General features: G+C 54.0%; 2 protein-coding genes across 3 annotated transcripts in view; one reads left to right on the forward strand and one right to left on the reverse strand.

The window, feature by feature from the left end:
- Positions 1 to 521: 521 nt before the first annotated feature.
- MSTO1 (misato mitochondrial distribution and morphology regulator 1) lies at positions 522 to 9,011 on the forward strand. Of its 2 annotated transcripts, none has more exons than XM_075907853.2 (14): positions 522 to 725; positions 1,080 to 1,266; positions 1,413 to 1,482; positions 2,231 to 2,306; positions 4,294 to 4,348; positions 5,162 to 5,303; positions 5,459 to 5,576; positions 5,659 to 5,793; positions 6,052 to 6,204; positions 7,232 to 7,363; positions 7,636 to 7,820; positions 8,160 to 8,264; positions 8,349 to 8,464; positions 8,692 to 9,011. In XM_075907853.2, the coding sequence occupies exons 1-14, from the start codon at positions 633 to 635 to the stop codon at positions 8,925 to 8,927; spliced, it is 1,803 nt and encodes a 600-aa protein (XP_075763968.2). In that variant the 5' UTR covers positions 522 to 632; the 3' UTR covers positions 8,928 to 9,011. The 2 variants fall into 2 exon arrangements, with proteins under 2 accessions (XP_075763968.2, XP_075763967.2); XM_075907852.2 differs by having other exon boundaries at positions 530 to 725; positions 1,080 to 1,209.
- A 173-nt stretch (positions 9,012 to 9,184) lies between these two features.
- GON4L (gon-4 like) overlaps positions 9,185 to 13,383 on the reverse strand; it is a 53,003-nt gene continuing 48,804 nt past the window's right edge. The window contains exons 30-31 of the mRNA XM_075907850.2: positions 11,817 to 11,919; positions 9,185 to 9,761 (exon numbers count right to left, since the gene is read on the reverse strand). Coding sequence (XP_075763965.2) covers positions 9,612 to 9,761; positions 11,817 to 11,919 — 253 coding nt within the window. The 3' untranslated portion in view covers positions 9,185 to 9,611. The remainder of the gene's footprint in view (positions 9,762 to 11,816; positions 11,920 to 13,383) is intronic.

Below are 13,383 nucleotides of genomic sequence, written 5' to 3' on the forward strand. Positions count from 1 at the left end.
CGGGGGGGAGGGAGGGGGCGGTGGGGGGGGAAGGGGGTGGGGGGGGCCATGGGGCAGACTCGGTGGGGGGGGGAAGGGGGTGGAATGGGGGGGGCCATGGGGCAGACTTGGGGAGGGGGGGGGGAAGGGGGTGGAATGGGGGGGGGAAGGGGGGGCCATGGGGCAGACTCGGTGGAGGGAGGGGGTGGAATGGGGGGCCATGGGGCAGACTCAAGGGAGGGGAAGGGGGGAGGGGGGGGGGGGGGCCATGGGGCAGACTCGAGGGGGGGAAGGAGGTGGAAGGGGGGGGGGGGCCATGGGGCAGACTCGAGGGGGGGCTCAATCTGGGGCAATGGAAAGGGCCGTGAGGCAGACGCACGAGGGTGGGGGGGCTCAGGCGAGGGGGGGGGGGAGGGCGGCAGCGGCCTCGCTCGAGCCCCTGGGGGGCGGAGCCGGGTCCCATGGAGATTGATGGGCATCGACGTCACACGTGACTGTTCCGCGAGGCTGCGTGACCCGGCCCCTGCTGCGCCGCTTCCGGTGTTGCAGCCAATCAGGAGGCGGCCCGCCCCCCCAGTGGCTACTTCAGCCAATGGGGGCGGAGCCGCTGGGCTAAGTCCCGCCCCGGCGGCGGTGGGGCCGGGAGCCGAAGCATGTTCGAGGCGGGCGGGCTCCCGCGGGCGGCGCTGACGCTGCAGCTGGGCGGCTACGCGGGCTGCGTGGGCGCGCACTGGTGGAACCTGCAGGTGCCTCCGCCCCCCCCCACCGCCCCGGGGGGGCTGGCTCGGCGCTGGGGGGGGGGGGGGAAACATTGGGCAGGGGCCTGGGGGGGGCCGGTTAGGGGGATGGCTAGATGGGTGGGGGGAGGGGACCTGGGGCAGGGTGCCAGGTAGGGGGCTGGCTAGACGGGGGAGGGGGCTTGTTGGGGGTCTGGCTGGCTGGGGGACATTGGGCAGGGGGCTGGCTAGATGGGGGGTGCCTGTTGGGGGGCTCATTGGCTGGGGCTGGGGGACATTGAGCAGGGGACGGGGGGGTACATAGAGCAACTGCCTTTCCCGACCCCCTGCCCAATGTCCTGCAACCCCCCCTCTCGCCCGCAGGATGCCGCCTTGCCCTGTTCCTCGGAGGCGCAGGGGCAGGGGCTTTGCCCCGACGTGCTGCACCGGGCTGGCCGCAGCCCAAGCGGGCAGGAGACCTACACGCCGCGCCTCATCCTTATGGACCTGAAAGGTGGGCGGGAGCCCAGAGGCTCAAGGGCTGTGGCGGTGCCCCGCCAGGATGCACTAGGCAGGTGCTTTGCAGGCCGGCTGCATCCTGCTCTCTGCTGGCGCAGGGTGGCTGGCCCAGGCTGCCCTCCGGGGGCGCTACTGGGGCAGGATTTCTTGCTGCCCTTGGTCCCTGTATTGCAAACACTGACCTGTTTTCTTGTGCAGGAAACCTGAACACTCTGCCACAAGAGGGATGTTTGTATGGAGACCCAAAGAGAGACACCTCAGTAGCCTGGTGAGTGTTACCATTTGCTCTTTCATCCTCTTGCTGGGGTGTGGCTCATGCCTCCTGCTCCTCTACTCCAGTGCCTGCACTTAGAGCTGGATCTGGGGAACCTCTTTTAGGGCAGGGGCCCTACGCAAACAAGAAGGAAAAAGAAAAACCTCAGAGCCCCACAGCTGTCTGTGACCAGGCTGCCAAATAAAAAGGTGGGGTGCAGGGACTCAGGGCTTTCTCCCAAAGCCAGATTAACTCTTCTGGAGGCCTGGACCTAGAAGATTTTTGTGGGCTTCCCCAGCCTGTGGGGGAGGGCCAAAAAAGAAGGGGTTCCATGTGCAGGAGCTTCTGGGGCGAGGGTGCAGGATCTGGGCAGGAGGAAGGGTAGGATGTAGGAGTGGGATGGGGGTGCGTACCTGGCACAGCTGGGTGGGGGAGGGGGCTCTTTACTAAAGGCCCCTGGATTGGAGCAGACGGAATTCCTTCTGCTGCGTTTTGAAGTGAGGACTCATTGCCTCTCGGCAGGGGAGGTGGTTATTAGTGTTGTCCACTAGGAGGTTTCTTGCATCTTCTGAAACAGGCAGTAGGGGGCTAACGTAACTAGATCACTCTTCTGAACACAGCTCACGGGCCAGGTTGTATTTGGGGAAATAGGTACCAGACACTAAGCTCTTCAGGTGGGGGCTATTTTGCTACCTGTATGTGGAATGCCCAGAGCAACCTTGCTCCCTGAGGCCTCCTTCTGATGGGGGGATTTATCTTTCAGGCAGGGTAATCTGATAACTCATCAGGAAGACCCGCTTACAAGAAACCTTTTCCTACAGGATCTCAGCAAACTGCAGGTGAGAGGTCAGAACTCAGCTAACTGCTTTGATTTGTATCCTGGCACCACAGATGATAAATCAGCAGAGCTTGTATCTTACCAACAAGCTTTATTACAAGTGGCTGGAATTTTATCTCTCTTCAGCCTTACTAAGGTCTTTCTGAACATTAGGGATCTTGGATAACATGTAACTGGATCAGATTTTGGGGGATTACACAACTATTTGGTAGTCCTTGAGGGCAGGGCCTGTAGCCAGTGCACACCTGGCCCCACTCCCAGGGAGCCTCATGCCAGCCCATGCTGCAGCCTCTGTATCAGAAGCAGCAGTGCAGGGTGGCAGGCAGGAGCCAGTCTGCAAGGGGAGCTAGTTTAAAAAAATGGCCCCCCATGCAGAGCGGCTCCCACCAGCCACGGTGGGCTGCTGCAACCCTGTCTGCTGGGGTCTTAGCTCCCCTTGCCACAACCAGACGCTGCTCTGTGGGAGGCCACCCCTGCCCTTCTCTCCATGCTGCTGCCTCCTGAAGAGGCAGCAGGGGGGAGGAAGATGGCACCAGCTCTTGCCTGTCTCTCCTCCTCCCCCCAAACCTCTGTAGGAGACAGCATGGGGTGTGGGTAGTTGGGTGTGTGGAGTCCGCACGCAGCTTAAAGCCAGCTCCCCATATCCGCTCCTGTCTGCCCCCTCACCCACGGGGGTAGGGAAGCAGGAGGCTCCACAGATCCAGTGCTTGTGGGGAGCCAGCTCCTCCTGGGCACCAGCTTCTGTCTTCCCCCTCCACCTCTTTTGCTGCCTCTGTTACAGAGGCAGCTGGAGGAGAAATGCATGTAGTCAGGATTAACCAGTAAGCCTGGGCTTCATCGCATCTATACGTTGACATCCCTACTGAACATGGCAGTAGAGCAACTGGGTGCTGCATGCCTGCAGAGGTAAAGCAAGGCAGAACCTGCACTGAAGGCAGGGCTAGTGGAGAGGCTGCTACAGAGGAGCAGCTGCTACAGAGGAGCAAAGGTTCTGGACATAGTTATCGGTGAGGGGGGCTGGAGGAAAAGCTGTTCTTACACAAACTGTGTGAGGAAAAGTACAATTTAAATGGAGCAGAGCGCACCCCTGGCACTGCACTAATCATGTGTTTAGAGGGTTCAACAGCCGCAAAAGGTGCTGTTCTCTAGTGTTCTGCTGTCTGAAGACAAAGTGTCTGCAGAACACAGCCTTACCCCTTGGGGGTAGTCACAGTCCCCGCGGGGGAGCTTCTGTTACTATCTTGGATAGGGGTGTAAGCGACTAGTCGACTACTCAATAAGCAAATTGGAACTTGACTAGTCGCTTCTCTCCCCCCCCCCCCCCCCCCCCGCATATCAGACAGAGGCAGCAAGGAGAGGAGCTAGTGCTAGGGGGCCAGCACGGTCTCTATGGGGGCGTGGGGGAAGCAGAGATCAGCGGGGAAACATTTGCATTGGTCCTACTGCTGCTCCTCTCCCTTTGGAACGTATGAGCGCCACCTGCGGCTCTTGTACATTTCCAAGGAAGAGGCACAGAGCGGAACCCAGGCCAGCAGGGATTGCTTTGCTCCTGGTGCCGTGCGGCGCAGCTTCCTGCTGCCTCTCTCCCTTGGAAACATACAAGAGCCACAGGCAGCTCCTGTACACTTCAAAGGGCGAGGTACAGTGAGATGGCGAGCACCCCCCTTATCGACTAATCAATAGAAATTCTATCGTCTACTCGAAGAGCTGATTAATCAAAATTTAACATCCTTAGTCCTGCATTAAGATGGCACTTGTGGCCTGCACTCAGCTAGCCTGCATCACAGAGCGGCTGTGTGCACGGGCCTGTTTGCGCTCCCTCCACATAAAATCACTAGAGAAATGAAAGGAACGCTTCATACTCGATAGTGCACCGTAGAAGCACTTCCCCTGCCTCCTGTATTTCCCCTGTCCCCTGTATTTCCCCTGCTCCTCCTTTCAAGTGAGGAAACACTCTCGTAATACCTGTCTGGGGCTCTTTGTTGCAGGGATGCCTGTCCTCTGAAGGCGACTTGGGTCCCAGAGCGCACGCTCTGAGTAAAGGTGTGTAAGTCTCCCCCACCCGAATGTTCAGTCGAGATCACGGCTGGAGAGTTGTGCAGGGAATGAAATGGGGAAGGGACTTCATTGCAGTCAGCTGAGATTAATTACATTTAAAGAACATAAAACGGCCAAAGAAGGGTCCATGTAGCTCAGAATCCTGTCTGGGAACAGCCAGGGCTGGGGGCCCCAGAGGGAATTAACAGAATAATCAAGTGATCCATCCCTTTGCCCTTTTCCAGCAAACAGACTAGGGCCACCATCCCTGCCCATCCTGGCTAATAGCCCGAGGGACCTCTCCTCCTTGCACTTACCTAGGTTTTTTTTGAGAGTCTTGGCCTTCCAAACGCTCTGGCAGGGAGTTCCACAGGTTGACTGTGCCATGTGAAGAAACACTTCCTTTGGCTTGTTCTAAACCTGTTGCCTGCCATTTCATTTGGTGACCCCTAGTTCTCGTGCTAGGGGCAAAAAAAAACTCCACACCTGTCATGACTTCATAGACCTCTAGCCTATCCCCCCCTTGTCTCTTTTCCAAGCTGAAATGTCTCCCTCCAGGGTTGAGTTCTAACACTCTGTTTAGCACTAAGTATCCATCGGTGCACAGGTATCCGTCTCATCCCAGTGCAGCCTGTGAGCGAGGCAGGGGTTTGGGATAATCCCGCATGTGAAGGGCACAGGAAAGAAGCATGGGACTTGGCTGACAAGGGAACTGTGCAGAGGACTGGGGAGCTCGATTTTAGTAAAGCCCCCCAAGGCTGGGTCTCTAGAAGCTCAGGACCCTGCAACCTGAACCTTTGTTTGGATACGCTCTTGCAGATGGATCTCCGCTCCCTACACAGCTGCACGTTTCCCAGAAGGGTCGCCCTCTGGAAGGCAGTGTGCAGGTTTGGTCTGATTACCTCCGAGTGCGTCTGCATCCCAGGAGCACCTGCATGATACGGCAGTACAACTATGATGGGTATGTGTGTCAGTCAGATGCAAACGTGGTAGCTTCAAGAAGGGGCACCCCTGCTGACAGCAATTTAGGGATCAGCCCCATTGAATACGTGGCCCACGGGAGCAGGATAGCCTCTTGTGGGAGTGGAGTTAAAGGATCACTTTGTCCCATTATAGGGAGTCCTGTCAACTCGAAGCCTTTGGACAAGGTGAAAGCCTCCTGCATGACCCCACGTACCAAGAGGAGCTAGAGGACCGACTGCACTTCTACGTGGAAGAGTGTGATTATCTGCAGGTCCGTGGGAGCATGTGACCCTGGCCTGGCTGGGGAAATCTGCCAGTTGAAACTCAAACCTGCTGCCTCCCTTTCAATGCAGGGCTTTCAGATTCTCTGCGACTTGGACAATGGCTTTTCTGGAGTGGGAGCTAAGGTGACGGAACTTCTCCATGATGAGTATTCGGGACGAGGCATCCTGACCTGGGGATTGACTCCAGTCATTCAGAACACGGAGGTAAGCGGGTGGAGAGACGGTGTTGACTTGCCTGAAATCCTCACCCACGCTCTGATTTGGGTACAGAGAAGAACAGGGGAGCTCATAAGAGCATCTCCATGCAGTGGGTGCTGCAAACAGTCTCCGTGCCTGGGTAACGCTCGTACTCCCGAAGGAGTCGAAGGCCAGCGCAGACTAAGGGGGAGGGAGCATCCTATTGAATGGCTGAATTGTTCAGTGCCAAGCAGAGCTGTGTGGATTTTGACATCTTATCTGCAGGTGTCCGGGAAGGATTTTTACCGGCTGATGAACACGGTCCTGGGAATTGTCCATCTCTCCAGTCACAGCTCTCTCTTTTGCCCACTGTCACTCAGTGGAAGTTTGGGACTCAGGCCAGAAGCCCCTGTAACACTCCCTTATGCACACTATGAGGTGAGTATACACAGTCACTGCCTGAAGCTTTGGGAACGGCCTGAGAACACGAGTGTGTCTGGTCAGAGCTTTGTGCTCCCACGTTCTCTATAGAGGGAGGTTCTAAATAACCGTTTTTCCCAAGCCTGCCTCAGTCGATCACTACCGTTCAGGTTGATCATGGAACTCTCTCTCAGCTGGTTCAGCGCTGTCATCTCAGGCAGATGCTGGCTACTTGCAATACTAGTTGAATGGCAGAAAGCACCAATCCACGTAGATTCTAGAACACAGCTACTTGGCCTGTTTGCGGCCCACGGTTTGGGGTTACGTGGGGCTCGACGTGGCCTCTGGGTGGGATCCTTTGAACACGGCCTCCACTGAGAACAGGCTCCACAACGGCAAGGCATCTCCCAGCCAGGCTGAGCACTGAAAGACGCAAGCCGATGGACTGGCTGGAACAGACGGGTACAGGCATTTCTAGCCCCCAGGGAGGTGGCATTGTGGGAAGTACTGGCTGCTTAGCCTTGTGGGCAGAGCCTGAGAGGTGCCGACTAGCTCTCATTGGCCACGTTTGGGTCCAGCACCGCAGCTTTAAGGCTTAATCTTTGTATTCATGCGCCTCAGTGTGAAAGAAGCTATTTGCATGTCTATGCAGCCCCACTTAAGTTGCGGCCCTTGGCATGTGCTGTGAGTATCATTGTGGCCCCCGGGAGCTTCCAATGTTGAGTAGCCCTGTTCTAGAACCTGCTCTCTCCCCTCCCCAAACTTTCTGTGAATAGCCCCCAATGAGGCATGCCCAGGAAGAGGGGCTAAGCCCAGCGCTGAGCCGAAGGAGGTAATCAGCCGTAGCCATGTTTGGTACCAGCCTTCTGCTGAACAAACGCCAGCAAGTCTCTCGGGCTTTAAAACCAAGCATGGGCCGTTTGTATCCTCTGGGCTGTTTTGCTTTGCTCTGCCTTGGCCATTCCCAATAGAAACTGCTCCATTAAGGGACAGAAGTGTCTGGCATTTAAATCATCTTTGCTGTGATTCAATCGTTCTTCTGTAGGCCTCTCTCAACTACCACAGCAGCGCCATCTTGGCCACAGCATTGGATACCCTCAGTGTCCCCTACAGACTCCAGTCCTCCCCCATCTCCATGGCGCAGCTTGCGGATGCATTTAACGTCTCTGGGAGAAAGGTAGGGTTCTTCTCCGCAACTTTCGCGCTGCCCCTCCAGTCCTGCTGTGCCCATGGGCGTATGGCAGAAGCGATATGGCGAATGTTACGGTCACTCTCTTCTATGGGGCACGATGCCCACTTCCCTCTTGCCGACATCTTGGGCCCCTGTATAACACGCTGCAGCTGTCTGTTGGTGATCTTGAAAACAGACCGCTTGCATGAGCCCCCCCACTCCCCAGAGAACTCAGATTATCGACTTTTCTATAGGCCTGTTCTCCCTCTGGCTCTCAGGTGGTGACTGCAGGGGCTGCTCTGCCCTTTCCTATGGCACATGATCAGTCTCTCCCAGATGCTTTGTGCAACTACCAGCTTGCCGTGCCGTGGGCACCGCTGTCGTCGTGTGGGGAGCCAAAGGACAGCTGCTGTTTTGGTCAGGCTGTTGTGCTGAGGGGAATTGGCAAAGAGAAGCAGAGCTGGTAAGAAATGGCTGGGTCACGCACACACCCCTCCGTCTGAGCTGGGTGATCTCTCAATAGGAGCTCTGAAGGGAGAGACCTTGTCTCTGGCCTTCAAATCCTTAATGCAAGAGCACTGAGAGTATGCAGCCTTGAGGCAAGTGGGAGGCCTGCTGCTCTTCTCAGGTTATCCCCGGCCAGCTCCCCTTCCTAAGCATCACAAGCCCCTGGCATCGTTCTAGTACATTGTGCTGGTTTGCGATCAGGCTCGAACGATTCTCGGCCCCGAGGCGCAGCCCTGATTATGACCCATGTGTGTGTTCAGAGCCTCCTCAGCCCTCTCCTCATATTTCTTTGCAGTAATTGTCCTCCAGGGTCACAACCCAAGTCTGCCCTCCATGCTTGCGGAACAGGAGAGGAGGTTCTGGAATGCTACTTACATGCCCAGTTCCCAGAGACATTCAGGTTGGACATGCTGTGACTGCTTGGGGGATGGGTCACTGACCAGGCATTGGTGGGTAACTTCTGCTCACTCTGTTTCCTCGGCAGCACCTCTTATTTGCTTCAAGAGCCCTGTAAAGTGTCTACCCCATACCCGCAGTTTTTCTCCGCTCTGCTAAACACACAAGGGTTCCTCCTGGACAACCCTCCACGCTGCTCAACGGGTAAGACTTTGGGACAAAGTGCTTAGTACCAGGCAGCTGGGAGGAAGGGGTTAACTCTTGTTTAGAAACTTGGGAACCAATAGTGGAGGGATGAACAAGCTGGCATCTCAAGCTAGCCAGTGTCAGTGCATGCGCCTGGCTGAACACTTGTTTAGAAGTAGAAGGGGATGGTAAGAGGGTGACCGTACTTGGAATGGGTTGTCTCAGCGGAGATTTTTTTTCCACAGCACTCGAAAGCATTCCTGTACTAACAGCAGTGCAGTCATCACCTGTTCTGTACAGTGCTCTCTGCCGTTTATACAAGGAGCTGCAGCGAGTGAACCTACGCCGCTGGGCTAGCTATTTTTCTGCCGGCGTGGAACTCTCTGATTTTCAGGAGGCTCTACATGAGCTCCGTACGCTAGCCCAATGCTATGAGACAAGCTCCGTGCTGGGTGAATCGGAAGATGAAGACTCAGACTAACTATCCTTTCAGCAAGGAGAGAGACTTAAAGCCAGTGCCCTAGTTTAACTGATTTTTCAAGAATAAAATGTTGGTGCAAATGAAGTTAGTCCTGCTTCATCTGTGACCGTGAGAGGGAGGGACTTCAGAGAGCTGCAATGCAAGCATGGGATTTCGTCTTACGTTAACCGTGGTTTCCCACAATACAGGTTTGTTGTGCTGTAAAATGACAGGATGAGAACATACATAAAAAGGGAACAGTGATGAAACTTACAAAATTGAAGTATGGGAAAACATTTACTTCACCTGAAAACAGTACCCATCTTATGATACAATAATTACAAGTTTTACTGCAGTATCTGCAATAAGTCACTAGGATCTTCACTCTAATCTTCATTACACAAGAGGCAGTGGCTGGGAGGTAGGACCCTGCCCCTGAGGGAGTCTTAAGATTTCTCCTTTTCATCATGCAGGTCACATCTGCAGAATTTAAAGCTGTCAGGGTAACACCCTACTAGTGCTTTGAGTATGTCACAAACCCTATTAGAGCAGTGCTTCTGCAGGAATGCAATTGTGGGTCATATAGATAGCAAGATTATCCCAAGTTGTATGGTGCCAGTTGAAGTTATAGTCCTGTGCAAATATTCCTACCTCCAGCAGCAAACTGGCTCTTGCCTCGTAGTTTGTCCAGCAGCATCAAGTTGCTTAGTCGTCCTGTTCTTCTTCAGAGAGGAGCAGATCCTTATCGGACAGCTGGTCCGTGTTGCTGGTGCTTGTTGCATCTTCCTCCTCCTCAGAGCTCCCATCACAGGAGGTATGAAAGAGCCTCATCAACTCCCTGAACCGGTGCGACACCTGACCAAGGCAAGAGACTTCAGAGCTCAGAACCTTGGGCCTTTTGGTCCCACCCACCCAACACTAAGATTAGACATTACAATGCAGGCAGCATTAACCCAACTCCAATTCCAGGCCAAAAGAACTGCAGCAGTACCCAGAAATCATTTAAAAATCTTGGAGGAAAGCAGTCACCTTAAAGAGTTGAGCTAATTATTAATAGCAAGTGGTGTATGTGGAGCAGCCTAAAAGGGACTTAGGTGCATTGGAAATTCAAGAGTTCAGGTTACTACCACGGGGGACAGAAATCAATGGTTTCTTTAAACAATTGTGTTGGTATTTTTAAATGAGAAATGTATTCTTTGACTTACAATTGAGTTACAATTAAATCTCATCCCAAACATTAGACATCTCCAGCCTCATAACAATGACCTAATGGCTGCAGTCCGTCCAGGCTAGCTCTCAGCTTGTGCTTCTTGTAAGCTCTGGGCTTTCGGTCTCTGACTAAAGTCACATGTGCAAAGACAGACACTGGCTGGACTGGACTGGGTTTGCTCTGTGCTTATGTGGTGGAGGAGCTGGGCCAAGCATGGCAGGAATTCGGTAAGAGAGACAATATATAGGAAAGGAGAGAGGCAGCAGAGAAAGAAGCACTGGTGTGGACTGGAAAGAGAAAGGGAAACCATTAAACACCAGATAAAATGCAGCTTCCTGTATTCCCCCCTAATTTATCTGTGGCAAAACCATCACTGCTTCTGGATGTGAGAGCCTGGCTAGGGATATTTTGAAGACATGCTCTGGGTAAAAACGGAAAACATGTCATGCATAAGCAGCGCACAAGGAGGAGGATGCAGGGCCCACCTGTGAGAATTAATTATGAGTTCAAGTTGAAGTTTTAAGGGCACTGCACCATTGAGTGTTCTGAGGGCTGGGTTAGAGTCAAACAGGTACAAAGGCAAATGTAAAACATTTATGTAACAATTACGATTGAATTGAATAAAATAAGAGCAGTTGTGTTTGTGAGATTTAGTTCTCACCATTCCTACCGTGCCACTGCAGCATCTGCATTTTGACACAGGTAATGAGTGTTGCACTAAAATAATAGATTCAAGTCATCTAAAAATAGGACACCAAGGCTACGTCTAGACTGGCATGATTTTCCGCTAAAAGATTTTCCGTTAAAAGCATTTGCGGAAAAGAGCGTCTAGATTGGCATGGATGCTTTTCTGCAAAAACACTTTTTGCGGAAAAGCGTCCGTGCCAATCTAGACGCGGTTTTGTGCAAGAAAGCCCCAGTCGCCATTTTCGCCATCGGGGCTTTTTTGCGCAAAACAGTTTTTAGCTGTCTACACTGGCCCTCTTGTGCAAAAGCATTTCCAGAAAAGGGCTTTTGCCAAACGGGAGCAGCATAGTATTTTCGCAAAAACACTGAACAGCTGCTTTTGCGGAAAAACTTTCCAGTCTAGAGACAGCCCCAGTGTGCCTTCCTAGACATAAAATGCTGTACTGAGTTGTAAATCAACATTTCACTGATCCTACTAGCCCCAATGTTTCAGAAATATATCCAGTATCAGTAGGAAACTTGATTTAAATCAATGATTTTTTTCCACCCTGGTTAGTACATGACGGTGGGAAGCACCAGAAGGATTGACCTGTGAACTACTCTCAGCTCAACCAGTGCTCCAAGCCTACACCCCAACCCCTCGTGCAATTGCAGCCTAGCACTCTTCTCCACAGGCTGATCAGCGCCACAGGCTGACTTTTTACTACTTCCATTTTGTGCCACAAGGCAGGAGTGGCACCCCAGCTAATGCTGTGACCATCTCGCAGTCCCTGAAGCAGCATATCAGCCTTGGAGTTCGACACCCCCTGCCCCCTATCTACACTAAAAATTCATCAATCTACAGAATCTAAATAAACGCTATTATAAATGCTGGAGGTAAAGGGCTTTGGTGGTAGATGACAGCTCATACTGCCCCCATTAACCACCCTCAAGAGGTCACAACACCCCCAACTTTGAGACCTCCACAGCTGCTTTCCAAACGATCCACACCGCTCTCACCTGCAAGCTCTTACCTCGCTTGCAGTTTTATTGCCCAGCTGCTGTGAGATAGCACTGAAGGTGTCCAGGTGGGCGCCTCGCTCCTGGCAGGTGGTTAGGATAACACGGTCAGCCTCCCTGGAAGCAACACACCCAGTTAGGTGTGACTGACCCTTCAACAGCCTCCAGTACGAAAAAGCCACCAGGGCACTGGGGCCCAAGTCAGGCTGGGAGGCAGAATGGGACTTTGGCTGTTGCAATGTCCAAAACCCCACAGAGGAACCCCACAGAGGCAACTCGACAATTCTCAAAGCCCAATAGGGATGTTAGCAGGTTAAACGATTAGCGTGGGCTTAACAGTTAATCCTAACACACACACACCCCTTCCCCCCAATGCTGCTGCCTCTCTATCAGAGGCAGCAGAGCAGAGGATGAGGGGAGCAGGTGGGAGCCAGCTTGAGTCAGCTCCCAGAGAACAGCCTCCCTGGCTGCCTCTATCAGAGGCAGGAGCCCATATGCCTGGGGAGCCGGCTTTTAAGCCAGTTCTCTGCGAATGACAGTGCCACAGAGCCGCCTGCTTCTCCCCCCCCCCCCCCCCCCCGTTGCTGGCAGGAGCCAGTACATGCAGGGAGCTGGCTTGAATCAGCTCAGAAGCAGCAGTGGGGGGAGGTGGGATGCCAGGGCAGGCAAGTACCAGAGCAACCTCTGTCCGTGGGGACCTTGCAGACAGGAGCTGCTGCCACCTCATGCTGCTGCCTCTGTATCGGAGGCAGCACGCAGGTGCCCGTCTGCACAGGGAGCCGGTTTTTAAACTGGCTCCCCTCACAGACCAGCTCTGCCTGCCACCCTGCGCTGCTGCCTCAGACAGTAACAGCAGCATGAAGCAGCAGGAGAGCACTGGCTGCCAGCCCCGCTTCCCCGAGGGGAGGAGCGTTTTAGTTATAATGTAACCACTACAAATTGCTGAGGCTACACGGTTACTAAAATAACCCATCTCCAACTCCCCTGCTGTCCAATGAATGGGAAGCCTGGACTGCACCTCGCAAAGCCAGGACAATAGGCCAAGAGCTACTGACGCCGGCCACTGGCAGACACCTCTCAGAAAGAGGTGCTCCGTCTGGGCTGCACAGAAGGCAACCAGCTCTGCTCGTGAGCCACAGCATGGAGATTGGTGCTTGGCTGCTTACACTGCACGGGACTCAAAACCAAGCGGGTGGCCTGTCGATCTCTCCTGCAATCTCTAGCTTGGGGCAGGGTGCTCATGCCAAGCGTGGGTGGCGCCCCCTCTGGAGGGATTTCCCCTGCCCCACGCACCGGTGTGCCAGGTGCAGCTACCAATCACTGGCTCTCCAGCCCAGTTTAAGGATTCTAGTGCTTAACTCTGGTGGCTCGTCAAGAGGAAAGACTGCGGGAGAGCTACCCCAGGGTCCCTGTAAGCTGGGCCAGGGACAGATTCCAATGGGGCCCAGCTGAGAAAGCGCCCACAGCTGGGTGTGTGTTTCTCCTGGTGGTGCACCTTCCCACGGCCTCAGTGCACTTAATATTTATTCTGCACATGGATGGAAAAATCACTGCGCCACACCAGCATAGTTAGGGAACTAT

This window comes from Pelodiscus sinensis, chromosome 22, assembly GCF_052426305.1.
Source record: "Pelodiscus sinensis isolate ZL-2025 chromosome 22, ASM5242630v1, whole genome shotgun sequence".
NCBI classification, from domain to species: Eukaryota; Metazoa; Chordata; order Testudines; family Trionychidae; genus Pelodiscus; species Pelodiscus sinensis.